The following is an 18,666-nucleotide window of genomic DNA, read 5'->3' as shown; positions in this document are numbered from 1 at the left end:
GGAACCCCAGCCAGTGGCATCTCAGCAGCCCAGCTGACAGCTCAGGAACTCGCGCCACCAAGGACGGCCTCACTTCCGGTCCAACTTTTTACGGTTAATCCCCAAGGTCCCAGAGACCAAAACTTTGGGTTGTAACCAGCATCTGTGAGCTTCAGGCAAGGCTCGGTCTTGCTCTACCTCCTCCAAGTGCCAGCACAGAGCCAGCCACGTGGCTTGGGGACGCCTGGGTTCCCTCCCTAGTGTGAGCCCCAGGCATTCTGAGGCTGGGCCTCTGAATTTATTACCTTTGTAACCAGGAACCCAGTGAGAGCTCACCTTCCTTTCCCTGCCCCCCAGAAATGGTCCCTCCTAAAATACTAACTCCAGCCAATTTTTCCTTCCTTCTGAAAGAAGAAAGAACAATTATTACTGTAGTTTCTCAGCCAGTGACAAACCACTGTATTTGTGAGACTCACAGATACAATCCTAGGGAGCTAAGTTGGTTAGCTTCAAATGAGAGATGCTCTCCCAGATCCCCTCATCCACTGGCCACAGGACAACACCTTCAATGTCTCAGGTGGAGAAGCTCATGCTGGGTCAAAGTGTGCTGGCGATTGTGTTGGGTTTTCCCATTCATGGTTTCATATTCTAAGACGGGGCCTGGTATGTGTCCTTCCTTCTCACTAGAGCAGAGCCGCAAATGGGAAGGAAATTCCATGGGTGCAACCTGGTTCCCCTCATCCTTCCTCACTTTCTAAATTTTTTCATCTTGACAACCACATTCCTTGTTAAACTGTTAAGTCAGGACTGAAATATAACCCGTGGGCGACACCTCCTTCCCCACCATGGCACTCCCCCCTCACCCCAGTTGTGACTGGAGGGATATCTGTCTCTTCACACAGCCTGGGAGCAGCTCAAGGCACTGACCAGGTCTTCGCAGAGAACCACAGAAAATGCAGATGAGGAGGGAGCAGAGCTGCTGTCGCTGGCCTCCAGGCAAGCCTCTGACCTGCCAGTGAGTCCCCCAGAGTGAACCAGGCCTCATGCATCACACAGAGGCCCGCCCTTCCCTCAGACCCAGTGCCAGAAACCAAGCCTCACCTGCAGGCCTCTGTGTGAAGAACCCAGCAAACAGGACACTCGTGAACACCTAACGTGAGTCCCCAGAAAACCCGCGGGCAACAGGGCCCTCTGCTCAGCCCCTGGTCCCTGCCTGAGCTGAGCCATTAATAACTGTCCACCTACTCAGACAGGTAGGGCAGGGACAGTGGCAGCAGAAAGAGGCAGCTGCCGACTGGGCCAGCCTCTTCAGTAAGGTAACAAGGCTTGAACTCTCCATTTAGAGAAGCCACCTGATGCTCAGTAATCACTTGTTCTGGCATTTCTGTACCTCATCTGATGTATGCCACCTCCACACGGGGAAAGCAGGCATCGCTAAGAAAACAGAATAACTGCACTCTTCAGGCTTTTGCAAAATACGATTCTCTTTATGTCGGTATAAGCAAATCTGAGCAAATGCTAGCTTGTACAATTTCTTCCAAAGTAATCTGACAGCACTGATATCCAGCCTTCCACAAATAAAGAAAAGATAACACTTCTATAATATTTCATCTGAGTATTCCTAAGAAGCATAAGACTGACACTCTTGCTGAGAGGTTTATTTATTCATCACCAGAAAGGTGAACTTCATGAAAAGGATTCTTTTCCCTTCCACCAGCTCTTGCAAATGGTGGCCTTTCAATATATTCTAACTTCTGCCAGCTGTCAACATAACGGAGGAGGAAATTATTCCAGACAGTAAAAAAAAAAAATCCAATGATTAACAATTCAGAAATGCCACAATCCTTTTCCATTTATTGAGACTTCATCAGTCACATAAAATCAGCTAACTGCTTTATATACTTAAACATTTCTTTATTGTATAGGTAGGTGATCAAATTAAAAGGCTTTAAAAATCTTGAGAATAACTGTGCAATTTTAGCCAAAACAACAATAAACAAAGTTTGGTTGAGAGTATTAATATATATACAAAATGATATATTTGACAGGCTCTCCTAAAACAGAGATTTTAACCTGTTAAGTTAAAATTTCCAATCTTAGTAGAAAATTCTAACTTCTGGTTGTCTAATTCTTTTTTTTTTTCCCACCATATTCTCTACAGCCAACAGTAAGTTTCAATTCCTTCAATCAGTTTTGCAGGGAAAACAAAGCAAGCAAGCGTGCACAGACAGAAACTCTCCTCTGCGGGACACTGATTACGTGCTTCAACTTGGCAGGCCTGGGCTGAGGGACCTGATCAGCCCCTGGGGAGGGTGGTGGGCACGGGCGACAGCGCCCTCCGCAGCCCCCCGGGCCTGGGAAAGTGAGGCCGGAGGCAGGCCCCATTTCCTCACCCAAAATACCACTGTTAGGGGAGGCTTGCCGGAGGGAACCGCCTTTTCCCCACCCCCTTATCTTGCCCGGACACTCCCCGTGGCCAGTGCAACTCCCATTACTACCAGTGCGCATACATTGTTGCCAGACACCGTTACCGGAGCAACTCTCGCCCCTTTTCAATCAACCTCCGCGCCCTCTCAGAACCAATCCAAGCCTTTAACCTCTACAGCTACCCTGCCCTCTAAACGCCCGATATAAGCTTGTACTCTCCCCTAATAAACTCTCTTGGCTTCTTCACCCTAAAAGAACCGTGTCCCGCCTGTTCCTTTCTCGCCGCCCTCCATACTTTGCACGCCTACGCCGGGGACCGGGCCCAGTCCACCGCCTCGCCCTCGCCTCCGGGAAAGAGCCCCCGCCGCCGGTACCCTCCAAGCAATCCTGAGAGCCTAGGATTTGGCAACCGGCCGCCACCTCCCCCCCCCCCAGACGAGTCAACTGCGACCGCACTCCTCCACAGAACCCATCCCTCCCCAGGCCTGTGGTGCCCCTCCCTGCCCGCTCCCGCTCCTTGCTGCCCACACCCCACATCTCGACCCTCATGTGATTTTTTCAGTGTTTATCAAAGTGTGAACGCCTCAGGGGCTGCCAGGGAAGTCATGGCTCTAATTAATCCTCGGTTCCAACACGAACCTTTCCAAAAGGAGATAAACTCCTTAAGGCCCCAGATCTTTTTATTTCAAAGTCAACAAGCATTTTTCTGTCTACAGTCCAACCAAACTTGACTCATGGCAGATTCTCAGTAAAATATGGTACATTTGTACTTCACCCTATCTCCATATATAAAAGAATGGGGACATTAAAACTGGCAAATGTGCAAGGTCTCCCTTGTTAAACTAAGGTCTTTTACTTCCCTTAGAAAGACTCATAGAATGTCTGCACTGGAAACGCTGTTGGGGGCATCTGATCTGCCCCGAGGGCAGCCTGGGCTCCGAAGAAGAGGAGGTGAGACCAGACCCGGGTGCCCCTTGAGTAGCTGGCAGCCTCCTGCTCGGGGCCAGGGGAGCACCACGACCATGCAAGGCAGCAAGTGGACTTCTTAAGGCTGACACGCCACACCAGATCCAAACCATAAAACCTCAACTTCGGACTAAAAAGAACAAAAATGCACAGAACTTGGTGGCCAACTCTGCCACAAGAACATGCACCTTTTTCCCAGGTGTGCCGACACCTGAGCTGATGCATCACCCCTGGCCTCTGGCCTTCAGCACAGGGGGTATAGGCAGGTGAACTCTGGAATCGAAGGCAGAAGGGAGAGGCCCAAACTTCTAACCCCTAACTTATTCTCTATCTCTTTAACCTCAATTTTGTCATATGTCAAATAGAAATATTAAAACTCTCTGACCAAGTTTTGAAAATCTATCCTATAGAAATAATCAGAGATACACATAGCATTTACGTCTAAGGAGGGTCATTCCTGTCTTCTGAAAAGTGTGATATGCACTGGAGGTCACTGGGATGTGAGGCAGTGCCCTTGAGCTAAAGCAACACACACGTAGCCCAGAAGACTATTTCTAAAACACATGCACCTTGGCCGTGGCTGTATTATACAGCAAATGAGGCCTGCCCTAATCATCGGGCCTTTCATTCTACCAAATGCCCTGAGTAAAAACGTCACCTGCCGCCCCTCACCTGGCCCCATGAGAGAATGATATGATCCTGCTGGGGATCCAGGAAGGAGTAACCAATGCCAAGGAGCTGTGAGGTGGGAATGAGCACCCCCAGCCTTCCTGCGCAGTGGCTGCTGGACGCTCGTCCTTTCTCACTTAGGAAGGAAGGTGTAGAGCTCTGCGAACAAAGAAGCCTAAATATGCTCTTACCAAAAAGTTCAAATACATCCTCCACAGCAGGGGGCACTGGCTGCCGCTGTCACTCCGGGTGGCATTTTCGAACAGGGCCTTGATGCGATTTGTTAAGCCAGTCTCAGGAATTGTGGCATGTATTTCTCTACCATCCAGCCTGCAAGAAAAGGGCGCATGTAACCCTGGGACAAGCTCTCTTGGCCCACATCACAGGAGGAGGAGGTGCTTTAGTACTAACAAGTGTCAGCAGCAAGCAGGTCAGGGCACAGCGGGGTGCATGCTTGGGTCTCTGTGACGCTGGGGGGCACAGAGGGTCCCTCTGAGGCCAGGGCTCTCTGGTTTCTACACCTCCCTCAGGCTACCTAGAAGTCCCCCCCCCCACCCACACACACACGAGCTGCTTCTCTGCCTTCTAACTACCTCTGTTTTCTGACTATCCTTTCTTTGATCAGCAGAATGCATGAAGTAGAAAAAGTAAAACTCATATGGAGTAAAAAAAATGGAACAAAGCAAAAAATAAAAAATAAAATAAAAAGAAATACTATTGTGAGGTAATTTTGCCAAATTTATGACGTCAAAGTGAAGCAACAGCTAAGATTCTGGAAGGAACCACGATGCCTAAGCTAATATATTTCCCAAGACCACCATTTAAACTTTAGGTATAAAACATTGTATCAAAAGATGACATTTAAAACATGACACTGTTATTACCAGTAATAACAGAAGCTGCTAATTATTCTGCACTCACTGTCCCTCAAAAACACATGATGAAGTAGGTTCCTCAATTATCCCCATTTTATAGATGAACTGACTTGGTCACCCAGCCAACTGTGGAAGAGCTGGGTTTTAAATCCAGACAGTCCAACACCAGAGCCTGTAGTCTTCAGTGTTATGCATCCACTACAGCTTCTCAGATACCCTGAAGGGCTGACAGTCGCCGCCCATGCACGGTAAGCAACACGCAGGCTCCCCGAAAGCATGGCCTGGAAGGCAGCGGCAAAGGCCTCCAATGAAAGATGCTGCTACTCTGTAAGTAACTTTCATCCTAACTTGCAAATACCATCTTTCAACATATCGTCCTGCACCCCCTGGAATCTCCAGAGCAGGTGTCCCGGACACTGTCTCTTGAAACATGGTAGACAGTCCATAAAGGTTTGTGCAACATGTGAACAAGATGATCTGTAATTACCTCTGCACAGCTTCCACCAGTCTTTTTTGCACTTTCTCAGCTTCAATTGCAAACAACCGAGGCTCCAAGGATTTGGCAGACCTGGTGATCGCGTCAAAGAATCTTCTTGTCTTGCTGGCACTGTGGGACTTATTTTGGATCTGTACATATGCCCTCCAAAGAATTTGGTTGCCTGGGTACAACTTTAAAGCCTCTGAGAGGGCCTTGCGCAGGGGTGTCAGTGGGTAGACCCTCACTCTCAGGTGAAACCTGAGCAGATGCGTGTGCATCAGGGTGGCGGCTTCGAGAACACTGATCAGGTACTGGGCATGGTCACCCTCTTCCAGGCCAGAGTCTTCTGGGGAAATGGAGCGCTTCAGTTTTGCAAACACCTGCTTGTAGATCTGCAAGGCAGCACTGATCCCTACAGTCAGATACTGGAAGAGCATAAAGCATTTAGCCAGGCTCATCAGGTGGTTAAAGGAATTGAGGGGAGTTGGGTCAGAGTCACAGCTCTCGGCCAAACAGTCCTGCAGCGCGTGCTCATATGCCTTCCGGGCTTTCAAAATGTGAACCGCCAAGACCTGCCCAGCGTAGGGCCCATAAGGGACGCTCTCGGTCAGTCTGGTTAGAATGTGGACAGCCCTGGCTGTGGCGGCTCCTCTCAGGTCCGACAGCAGCTCCACCTCCAGCTCCACATAGAGCAGACCCAGCTTGCAGAGCGTGGAATCCTTCAGCTCTTTGCTTCCTGCCAGGCTGAGTGCTGTGTCAAAAACTTTTCTGGCATCCTCTGTGTTGCCAAGCAACCACTCCAGATGGGCATACTGCTTCCAGAGGCACAAATTCTTGCAGTTTTCTGGCTCCTTAAGGAGATTCTTGGCTAGTTTTTTGCAGTTCTTCCCTTGTGACTTTAATTTCTTCTTGTTTTTAGTGTGCAGACAGCAAATGACCTATGAGCAAAAAGAAAAGGATGCCCTCAAGTGCTCTGTAGTTTTATAGCAATGCCTCTACACTGCCAACTTTGAAAAGGTATGAGGCGTCTCCACTGCCTTCCAAGTGTTTGGTAAGCACTTGGGCTCTCTGAATATGGACACATATCAGGATTTTACCTCAGCCACGGGTGCCCCCAAATAAACACATCCATTTGAAATCTCTATAAACAACGCTTATTCACTCAAGATGCCCTTCTCCAAAGAGATGTAGCCACCAAATGTTATGAAAGAGACCATTTTAATAATACAACCTCGTAAGTAAAATCTGTAACTAAAGCTTCAAAAGTTTGGTGTTCAAATTCAATACTAACTGGTGGCCAGCAGAGGGCAGACTGATGACCCCCAACATTTAATTTCCAGCAGACAGCTATAAAGTAAGCAGCTTATTTTATCTAGTTTAATAAGCCCCTAAATCCTCTAACCCTGCTTAAGCTTGGTTCTTAACCCGAACTGCTCATATAATCCCAGACATCTGGCAATTTAAGAATCAACACAATACACGGTTCTGGAGTCACTGAAGTGGATGGCCTCGCCCCCTCCATCCTCCCACGAGGTGCCTTCCAGAGTCACTGAAGGAGGAGGGGTTGTGGCAGGTTCCCTGAAGAGCAATAAGCCTTATAACCCCATTTATGGGCACCAACAGAAATGAAAAGTCCCCATATGGACCGTGGAGGAGGCTGGCGTTACCTTTGCAATCTCATCCTGTAACCAGGAGAAGGCAAGCTGAGACTTTTCCTTGCTTGAAAACAGAGGCATCACGAGGTGGAAGATGTTACGATGAACTCCTCGCCATCTCGATTGTGACCCCTGGTCCAGCAACTACTGCCCAACTGGTCCATGCGGCCAACACAGCTAACACCAGAAAATGAGGGGCTGAAAAGTGTCAATGGCTTTTCATCACAAAGCCCGTTATCAAAGACGCTGTTCTCATCCACGGCCAGGTAACGGCAGGTGGCAGGAGAAGCCGAGCCAGACAGCACCCCCAAGAACTGCAGGAAGGCCTCGACTAACCGAAACCGAAGCTCTGGGCTGGAAAGTGTGATCAGAGATTGTCCAATGTCATCAAACAACACCTGCAACAAAGACAAAATAAAGTGTACTATTTAGGAGCTAAGTTGATACAATGAAACAAAAAAAAAGCCTTCACAATTATCCCACAATTTTTTTTTTGTGAATGTAATAACGGTCCAACACTATTCAAATTAGAGCAAATTTTAAATAGACAGCTGCTAGGTTTTCTTCAAGATGCAAAAGAAACCCAGAGGCGTTGCAAGGCAACCTGGAGAGGTGATTCTCCAGAACAACTGGCCGGCAGCCCTGAGAATCGTCACCTGGGGAATACAGGTTGTCCTGGGAAGGAGGGAAGACACCAACAGGCTGAAGCCAAAAGCTTTCAAAGTAGCATAATGTGCTCCTACAAAAGCGAGAACCACATTCACTTCCTAAAAGCACACATACTTGCTTTATATATATATATATATATTTTTTAATTGAGATTGTTCACATACCATACAACCACCCAAAGGTCCAAAGTGTGCAATCAATTGCCCATGGTACCATCATACAGCTGTGCATCCATCACCACCATTAATTTTTTTTCAATTTTTAGAACATTTTCATTACTCCAGAAAAAAATAAAGACAAAAAAAGGAAACTCAAATCCTCCCATATCCCTAACCAGCCCCCCTCCATTACTGACTCATAGTTTTGGTACAGTACATTTGTTACTACTGATGAAAGAGTGTTAAAATACTACTAACTGTAGTATATAGTTTGCAATAGGTATATATTTTTTCCTATATGCCTCTCTATTATTAACTTCTAGTTATAGTGTCATATTTGTTCTAGTTCGTGAGAGAGATTTCTAATATTTGTATAGTTAATCACAGACATTGTCCACCAAAAGATTCACTGTTTTATACATTCCCATCTTTTAACCTACAACTTTCCTTCTGGTGACATACGTGACTCTGAGCTTACCCTTTCCATCACCTTCACACACCTTTCAGCACTGTTAATTATTCTTACAATGTGCTACCATCACCTCTGTTCATTTCCAAACATTTAAGTTCACTCTAGTTGAATATTCTGCTCATAAGCAATCGCTCCCCATTCTTAAGCCTCATTCTATATCCTGGTAACTTATACTTCATGTCTATGAGTTTATATACTGTAATTAGTTCATATCAGTGAAACCCTGCAATATTTGCCTATATATGTCTGTCTTATTTCACTTAATATAGTGTCCTCAAAGTTTATCAACCCATTTCTTTTAAGACGGCTTTGTTCACACACCATACATTCCATCCTAAGTAAACAATCATGGGTTCCCGTATAGTCACGTATTTATGTATTCACCACCATTACCACTATCTATATAAGGACATCTCCATTTCTTCCACAAAGAAGGAAGAAGAGTCAAAGAAGGCAGAGAGACCAAAGAAAAAGAAAAGAGAAAGAGAGAGAGAGAACAAAAACATGACAACTAGAAAGCAATAAAAGGAAAGATAGCATTAACCTAAAGTAGAATAAAGAGTTAGAAAATATCACCAATGCTGGGAGTCTCATACACTTCCCCAGTCCCACCACCCACCCACCCCCGCCCATGCATTTAGCTTTGGTATACTGCCTTTGTTATATTAAAGGAAGCAGAATACAATGTTTCCATTGATTATAGTCTCTTGTTTGCATTGACTGTATTTTCTCCCCAATCCCATCCTATTTTTAACACCTTGCAATGTTGACATTCATTTGTTCCACCTCCTGTAAAAACGTATTTGTACCTTTTAGTATAATCTCTGAGCACCCTAGGTTTCCCTGAGTTACACAGTCCCAGTCTTTATCCTTCGTCTTTTGTTCTGGTGTCCCACATGGTCCCAACCTTCCTCTTTCAACCATACTCACAGTCATCTTTCTTCAGCGTACTTACATTGCTGTGCTACTATCTCCCAAAACTGTCTTCCAAACTTCTCACTCCTGTCTTTTCCTTTCTGTCTGCAGTGCTTCCTTTAGTGTTTCCTGTAGAGCAGGTATCTTGTTCACAAACGGTGTCATTGTCTGTCTGAGAATATTTTAAGCTCTCCCTCATATCTGAAGGACAGTTTTACCAGATACAGGATTCTTGGTTGGTGGTTTTTCTCTTTCAGTATCTTAAATGTATCACCCTACTTCCTTCTTGCCTCCATAGTTTCTATTGCAAAATACGTACATAGTCTTATCAAGCTTCCTTTGTATGTGATCAATCACTTTTCTCTTGCTGCTTTCAGGATTCTCTCTTTATCTTTGATGTTTGATAATCTGATTATTAAGTGTCTTTTGGTGTAGGCCTATTCAGATCTATTCTGTTTGGGATACGCTGCGCTTCTTGGATCCATAATTTTATGTCTTTCATAAGAATGGGAAATTTTCATTGATTATTTCCTCTATTATTGCTTCTGCCCCTTTTCCCTTCTCCTCTCCTTCTGGGACACCAATGAGATACACATTTATGCTTTTCCTTTTGTCCTAAGTTCCCAGAGACATAGCTTGTATTTTTCCATTCTTTTCTCTATTTGTTCTTTTGTGTGTAGGCCTTCAGGTGTCTTGTTCTCCAGTTTCTGGGTGTTTTCTTCTGCCTCTTGAGATCTGCTGTTGTATGTTTCCATTGTGTCTTTCATCTCTTGTGTTGTGCCTTTCATTTCCATAGATTCTGCCAGTTGGTTTTTCAAACTTTCAATTTCTACCTTATGTAGAGGAAATAATCAATGAAAATTTCTCATCTCCTATGAAAGACAGTGTTTTCATTACACAGTTCATCTCTTTTGCCATATCTTCCCTAAACTTTTTGAATTGACTTAGTATTAGTTGTTTAAATTCCTGTATCCAGATGAAGTGTAAGTCTGTTCCTTTGACCAGGCCATAACTTCAATCCCTCTGTAGGTTGTAGTTTTCTGTTGTCTAGGCATGGTTTCCTTGGCTACCCCAATCAGGTTTTCCCAGACCAAAACAGGCTCCGGTCCCAGAAGGAAGAACTATTCAGTATCTGGTTTCCCTGAGGATGCGTCATAGAAAAAGCCTCAGGTCACTGTGTTTTTCTGCCCAGCAGGTGGTGCCTGTCAGCCTGTAGCTCCAGACTAGTGTAAGGAGGTGTGGCCCGTGGCTGTTTTCCCCTAGGCTCTGGGGTTCTGGTTCTGAATGGAAGGCGGGTAGTAGAGCTGGGCTCCACCTCTTTCCTCTTAGGGGAGATAGACCCCCTAGGGAGAGGTTATCAGCATTTGAATACTCTTTCTCTCTGCCTGGGCTATCTCCACCCTTGTCTGGGTCAGAGCACTGGGAATTGAAAATGGGTGAGGCTTTCTCCACTGAGCCGAAACAGGGCCCCCTTCAGGGCCAGTCTGTGGCTACCCTCTGGCTCTCCAAGGTCAGTCTTCACCCAAAACCTCTGTCTGCTTATTGGGGATATGTAGCTTGTATCGAGCAGTCCACATTTGTTAATTAAAACCCCAGGTGAGCTCAGCTGAGCTGTATTCACTTGCTCTGAGAGAGCTGCTCTCTTAGCACCATGAGGCTTTGCAGCTCAGGCCACAGGAGAAGGGGGGTCCCGGCTTGGATCCGCAGTTTTCACTTACAGACTTTATGCCGTGATCTCGGGCAAACCTCCCAGTTCATGTTGGTGTATGATATAGTGGATGGTCATGTTTGTCCCCCGCAGTTATTCCAAATTATTTACTAGTTGTTCCTGGTTGTTTATTAGTTGTTCCAGCAGGATTAACTAGCTTCCACTCCTCTCTATGCTGCCATCTTAGATCCATACTTGCTTTTGTATTTACTTTGATAAATTACAATTGTGGAAAAAAATTGTTTTAAGATGGAAGAGTTCAAGAACTTTACTATTTTGTGGTTTCTTTGTATAAAAATGCTTCAGGGAATGAAAATTATGCTCAAAATTAGATAAAACAGCTGCAAGGAAAGAAGGAAACAAAAGGAGCAATGGATCATGTTAAGAGCAATTATAAAAGTCTATTACTAAACTGTCAACGTTCATAGCGGATTTCATGTAAGAATTTTTAAACGTAAGGTCAAGAGACTGCCCACTGTCTCGGGCACTGCTTGTCTCATTGGTCTTGGTGGCTGTCAGCAAAGAGGAAATCGAAACATCAGCCAATAAAGCTGGAATACATGGGACTCAATCATCAAAACTACCAAATAAGCAGAATGGTTTCTGCCCCCAGGCTTTGATTAGAGGAAAAGGTAAATGACAAGGAATTGCTCCCAACCACGGTCTGCTCCAGAAATCAGCTTCCAGGAGACTGCTGTGATTCTGAGACTTGAGAACCTACTTCCAGAAGGGTGACCCTGAATTCTGTAAAACCCTCAAACTCCCAAGAAAGACCATGCTCTTAGCTAAACATGCAGCTTTAGCCAAGAAAGGGGCCTAATGTGCAGAGACTCATGTCACCACGACGGTCCACTTCCCTAGAAGTCCACCAAGGTGAGGTTTTCCTGGAAGCCCCCCACCCCCACACGCTGCCCCTTCACCTCTTTCTCCATTCCCCCTTTTCTGTTTCCTAATTCCGGTCCTGCTGCCCTATTCACCACTCCTTGGACATCCCAGGTCCTCTGGGGCCTTCACTCGTGCTGATCCCTCTGCATCAAAGACCCATTCAACATCCAAGAAATATGCACTGAGCACTCCCTGCATGTCCAGCACTGTTCTGGGCACTGGGGATACAGCAGTGAACAAAGCGGGCAAAAATCTCCACCTTCAAGGCCCCTGACTTCTAGGGAGGGTCACAAACAAACCACACCAAGCTGAAGAGTTAACACCTCTCATCTCTGTGAAAACCTCTTGATCTGTACCTATACCATGTCACATGCCAAGCAATGGAGTCTTTAGGAATGGCCAATTCCACATACCCTACCAGAATTTCTTCCTTAATTTACAACCTCCAGAGCTGCTGGGCACTACACATAGAGCATCAGGTATTACATCATGATGACAGCAAACAAGACAGCGTGAGGCCAGGGCCCAGAACACACAGGCACTCAGTTGAGGCCAGTTCCTTCTTGCAAGCAAGCTGTAGGACAACTGCCCCAACAGGGACTCGGCATCCAGTCTCTCTTATCTTCCAGATCATGCCTCTCTGCTAAATCTCTGTGGATCAGAGAGTGGAGTGGGGCAGTGGACACCACAAAAGAATCAAGGGCAGTGATCCAGCCTTTTAAAACCCTAAGCCCTCAGGCTTCTATGTGGAAAATGTACTGAATAACCCGGAAGACAATCTCCAGAGGGGTGGCCGCTAGAGCCTTACCCTCCGACTCAGGCAGGAGCCACCTGGTCTAAAGAGCACATACGCAACCCCATTTACCTTGGCACTCCCAGGACGGAAGCACCCCTGACCCAAACCAGAGCAGCCAACCACCCCCAAGTCGGCCAAGCCCTAGCAGTCTCTTTGCAGACAACCAGAACACAATGGGAATGGAAAGGGCAGAGGGCACCGACCTGCCTCTCGGGATCCTCACAGTCGTCCTCAGCTTGTTTCTTGGTCTGATCAGGGTGCCAGGGCCGCCAGTGCCTCTGGTCTCGGGAACGCTCCGCGCCAAGCCAGATCTGCCACCTGGGCAGAGTCTTATCTCTTATCTCCTCGTCATCCTCTTCTGGTTCATCATCAACCTCATCTAGACAAGAAGTAACTTCTAGTTCACCTAATCAGCAAGTAAAACCACCACCACCACCACCCTATCAAGCTGCTATTTTTATCCCAGCAATTAAAATGAGGAAGACACATGCTATAAACAGCTCTATCCAAAAGAACTTTCTGCAACGATGGACATGTTCAGTATCTGTGGGGTCTGATATGGTAGCCTCGAGCCACATGTGACTTGAAATGTACCTAGTAGAGGAACTAAATTTTTAATTTTATTTAATTTTAATTTAAATGGCTACCCATGATGAGTGGCTGCTGTTAGTGGACAGCACAGTTCTAGAACACTAAATCACATTTAATGACAGTATTGGTTTAGATATTCTCAAGCAATGAGAATTTTTAGCCAGTGGGTTTATAATTGATTAGGACCTATGCTCATTAGAATTTGCTAGAAAAAAATAGTCAACCACGATATCCTATATTGTATTTCACTTTGTTTCCCAACTCTGAACATGCAGAATGGAAGAGTAGAAAATTCTGTATCATCTGCAAACTTCAGTATAAAAGCAACAACAAAAACTGGAGATGCAAAATGGTACTGATGCTTGGGAAGACAGTTTGACAGTCTCTTGTAAAACTAAACTTCTGCACTTACCATAAAACCCAGCAATTTGCATTCTTGGGCATTTATCCCATAAAAATGAAAACTCATGTTCACACAAAAACCCACACACAAATGTTCACAGCAGCTTTTATTCATAATAGCCCAAACCTAGAAATAACTCAAAATCTTCATTAGGTAAATTGTTAAACAAACTGTGGTACACATCTATCATGGAATACTATTCGCAATAAAAAGGAATAAGCTATTGAAATAGGCAACCATCTGAATGAATTTCAAAGGAGCTGTGCTATGTGAAAAAAAGCTAGACTCAAAAGGCTCCATACTGTATGGGTCCATTTCCATAACACTCATGAAATAACATAACCAGAGAGCTGGAGAACTGACTAGGGTTCCTAGGGGTTAGTGATGGGAAGCAGGGGCGGATGTGGCCATAAAGGGACAGCACCAAGGAAGCCTCATGGGATGGAACATTCTGTATCTTGCTTGACTTGGTGTTTACATGAACCTGCACATGATAAAACTGCCTAGTGCTATACAAACACACACACACAAATAAGGGCACATAAAACGGGTGAAATCTGAGTAAACTCCACAGATTATTAATTTCCTGGTTTTGATCATGTCCTATACCCATGCAAGGTGGAACGGGGTTGAGGGGTACCTGGGGCTTGTCTCTACAATTATTTTGAAATTTTAAAACAATATTAAAAACAAACCAAAAAACCCAAAGAAGAATTTAAATGCATGACATAACGATTATAGCATTTTAAACCTCAATCTTTCACTCAAATACTCTTCTGACTTTCTCAAAGAAGAAAATTAAAATTTAACTAGCACCTTCTTCGAAAGATCCACATTTGAAGTAAACCTTTAATCACTCTGAAAAACTCCTACCATAAGAGAAATTGTCCCTGTGAGTCATACCCCAAAATTTATTACATGAATTCTGAATTTGTAACATAAATTCTGAATTTATTACATTAAAAGTTCAAAGGATTACATGGTTTTGGACAGGAGCCATTAAAACACAAAGACCATGAATTAGAATGGAAAGAAAGCTGAAGACCCATTTTAGTAATTTTATATATAATAGTAACAGACTAATAGGAAATGAGGTTAAGAGAGAAGAAATAAGCTGTGGTACCAGTAAGAAGAAATATCTCAGGATGTATGATAAAATGCTACCTACCCTCTAAAAATATCAACCTTACCAGGACGGACAACAGAGCCTAAAAAGAAACAGTGATCAACAGTTTTCTGGAAACAAGCAAGTTTTCAACCTTTCTTTTAACCCCACAGGGTTTGTTAGAAATTCATTAACAAAGCAAGACGGATTATCCTCTACAATGGAAACAAGGAGGCCTGCACAGAATCGAAGTACCAATATATACCTCTAACTCGATCTTAAAAATTGAGGGTTTATCACTGCCCTCCCCCCTACGTGGAATCTGATACCCAGGGGTGTAAATCTCCCTGGCAATGCAGGATATGACTCCTGAGGATGAATCTGGACCCAACATCGTGGGCTTGAGAACATCTTCTTGGTCAAAAGGTGGAATGCGAAATGAAACAAAATAAAGCTTCAGTGGCTGAGAGATTCCAAATGGAGCCCAGAGGTCACTATGGTGGACATTCTTATGCACTATATAGAAAACCCTTTTTAGGTTTTAATGCACTGGTATAGCTAGAAGTAAATACCTGAAACTATCAAACTCCAACCCAGTAGCCTTGACTCTTGAAGATGATTGTATAGCAATGTAGCTTACAAGGGGTAACAGTGTGATTGTGAAAGCCTTGTGGATCACACTCCCTTTATCCAGCGTATGGATGGATGAGTAGAAAAATGGGGACAAAAACTAAACGAAAAATAGGGTGGGGGGTGTTTTGGGTGTTCTCCTTTATTTTTATTATTTATTCTTATTTTTACTTTCTCTGGTATAAGGAAAATGTTCAAAAAACAGATGGGGATGATGAATACACAACTATATGATGGTACTGTGAACAGCTGATTGTACACCACAGATGACTGTATGATATGTGACTATATCTCAATAAAACTGAATTAAAAGAAAATTGAGGCTCAACATTTACATCACATCTTTCTGAGAAAGCTACTTTCCATTGGACTATGAGTGACCATTAGATGGGTGGACACTTATCAGAGAAAGAATGTCTCTGGATGCTGCTCTGCAAACTCCATGCTCAAACTTGGTAATGCAGAACATGAGAAACTTGGTTTAATATAAGTATTCTACACTGTATACCCATGTAGCTTAAGAAAAACAGAAACTAACAGCCTAAAAACAAAAAGCCACATTAAGTCAGACACTCAGAGAAAGAAGAGTTAATACTAAGAGGATTTTTTTTTTTCTTTTTTGGATCCTTGCTTATCAGATATTGCAGATTCAGTGGCTGAAAGAGCATACTTCCATTTTGCTGTGCAGGTTATTTTTCTTCCTCGAGAGAACAGTTCCAGGTCTTTCTTGTATTCTCACACTCAAAGGAAATCTAAACAGCTGATCCTTCCTCAGCCTGCAAGTAAGGCATGTTCTTCACCTAAAGGCACTGCCCAGGGTAAAACTACCGAAACCCGTGAAGGCCCCTCCGGAGGGGTAAGAGTGACGTCACATGGTCTGGAGCTCTGAAATGCCACGCAGCCGCTGCCTCAGAGATGGGAAATCCAAAGAGGTCGTTCCACAGACGAAGAAACCAAAGCCCAGAAAGGTAAGCCCGTGACAAGAGGCTGGCTGACCTGGGCAAGGGGCCAGTCTCCCGCCTCTTTGTCTTCCCACCTATCACTTTCAAGGAAAACAGTCTCCCTGGCAGATACCCCTCTAAACTGGAACTGCCTTGCAGAGAGGCAAGCAATTCCTGAATATCTAACAGCCACACTGCCAAATATGGTGGCCATTATATGTGGCTTTTACACACTTGAAAAGGGACTAACCTGATTTCAGATGTGTTCTAACTATAAAATATGCACCAAGTTCCATGAGCTAGTATGAAAAAAAGAAAAAGAATGTAAACTATCTCAATAACTGCCAATACTGATCACACATTGAAATGATACTCTTTTGATATACTACATTAAATAAAACCTACTATCAAAATTAATTTCACTTGTTTCTTTTAACTTTTTTACTGTGGCTATGAGAAAATTAAAATTAATATAGGCCTTGCATTATTTCTACTGGCCAGAGCTGTCTTATCAACTGGAAAGTATCTTGGGGTCACTGAGAATGACAGTTACATAATTGCTAGTTAATAATTATTTTATAATATTCCTAAAAAGGCAAATAGTTTTCAAAGGTTCTGTTGGTCCGTACACTGCCAGGGGAAGGAAAAGAAGCCTTAAATCCAAACAAAAATAGAAAGACGCAGGGAGGGTAGTTAGCAACATGATTATAACTTCTTGGCGAGCAACCTCTGAAAGGAAAATTTTAAATTACTTCCTCTGGAAAGAAACTCAAACTCTCAAAAGTACGGAAAGAATAGGGAGTTCACAGCTTTAAAGCATCTAAGGGGAAGAAACAGCCTATTCTTTCCTGACATCTACTCAAAGTATTTTTGACATTTTGATGTTTGTATAATGTTCTTAAGGTGCTGATAAACAGAAGCTTACATGGATAAACAAATCATCATGAAGATTTAAAAACAAATTCCAGAAGGAAAGGCAAATGCGTCGTAACTCAGAGATGCCTTCCCTGGGTTGATGACCACCCAGCTGCCCCGCTCCTGCTGGTGCATCCACGCTCTCCAGCCTCATGCCCCCTTCTCTCCAGCGCGGGGCTCTCCACTGTCCCAAAAGGGCTCAAAGAATTCCACCTGTTCAGATTTTTAAAATGGAAGTTGGGCTTAACTTGTACAAAAAGCAGAGTCACTGGGCAAAATGAGTGATCATGGACATAAGAGGAGCTTAGGATTGTTAGAATGAAATCATGCTTGCCATCAGTCTTCCAGGTAGATTTTTGAGGCACACCCAAAAATTGAAAAAACAACGACCTAGTGTGGTAGGCAGCCCCCAAGATGGCGCTCCATGAGCGCGGCCTCCTGGTGTTCATGCCTTCTGTAAAGCCCCCTGCGGGTGTCTGAGCTTGTACCTCAACTTACCAGGCCTGGGCCAGGGGACCTGATATCACCCCCTGGGGAGGGTAGTAGGTACGGGCGTGAGTGCCCTCTGCAGCCCCCCCCGAGCCTGGGGAGCGAGGTCAAGGCAGCTCCCTTTTCCTCACCCAAAATGCCACTGGCAGGGGAGGCTTGCCGGAGGAAACCGCCTTTCTCCCAACTGCCCTTTCCCCGCTTCCTTATCTTACCCACTCACTCCCTGGTGCCAAGGCCACTCCTGCCACCGCCAGCGCGCATGCCCGTGGCCAGAACAACCCCCGCCCCGCTGCAACGGCTCCGGCGTTCTCTCAGAACCAATCCTAGCCCCTATCCCTTCAGTATTGCCATTTAAGGCTGCTTCACCTCCTTTCCAGCCCTGCCCTTCTTACCAGCCTATATAACCTGTAATCACCCCTGAATAAATCTCTTTGGCGCATACTCCTACTGGATGAAGAGTGTCTTGTCCCTATCGCCGCCCTCCTTGCACGCCTCTCGCCGAGGACCCTGGCCACGTCCTCCGCCTCGCCCTCGCCTCCGGGAAAGAGCCCCCGCCGCCGGTACCCCTTGAGCAGCCCCGAGAGCTGAGGGCTCGGCTACCGGCCGCCTCTCCCCCTAGAAGTAGTAACCGCGACCGCACCCCCCACCCCCGCTGCGGGCTGGACCTAGTGAATTGCTTCTAACAAACAGAATCAAGCAAAGGTAATGGGATGTTACTTCTGTGATTAGGTTACAGAGACTGGCTGAGGGCCAGCACGAAGGGCCTGCAGCTGGGAAGGAGGAGTGGTTTCCAGTTCTGATCCTGACAGGCCAGTCTAACCAGGGACAGTACCAGTCTCCTAATGCCACTGGGCCCCCTAACTGGTCTCTGAAAAGCCATGTTGCTGCAAGACCTTTTGAGGGGAAGGGGATTCAAAGTTTCCACAGGTCAAACCATGAG

The 18,666-nt window shown here is 45.2% G+C and overlaps 1 protein-coding gene across 1 annotated transcript in view; it reads right to left on the bottom strand.

Moving 5' to 3' along the window:
- LOC119531100 (nuclear exosome regulator NRDE2-like) overlaps positions 1–18,666 on the bottom strand; it is a 56,878-nt gene that overhangs the window by 3,133 nt on the left and 35,079 nt on the right. Inside the window, 6 exon segments of the mRNA XM_037831942.1 lie at positions 4,233–4,371; positions 5,404–6,332; positions 7,062–7,153; positions 7,156–7,447; positions 12,856–13,026; positions 17,325–17,450. Of these exon segments, the coding sequence (XP_037687870.1) occupies positions 4,233–4,371; positions 5,404–6,332; positions 7,062–7,153; positions 7,156–7,447; positions 12,856–13,026; positions 17,325–17,450 (1,749 nt within the window).

The sequence above is a fragment of the Choloepus didactylus genome, chromosome 4 (genome assembly GCF_015220235.1).
Source record: "Choloepus didactylus isolate mChoDid1 chromosome 4, mChoDid1.pri, whole genome shotgun sequence".
Taxonomy (NCBI): Eukaryota; Metazoa; Chordata; class Mammalia; order Pilosa; family Megalonychidae; genus Choloepus; species Choloepus didactylus.
This window is presented reverse-complemented; position numbering and strand designations above follow the sequence as displayed.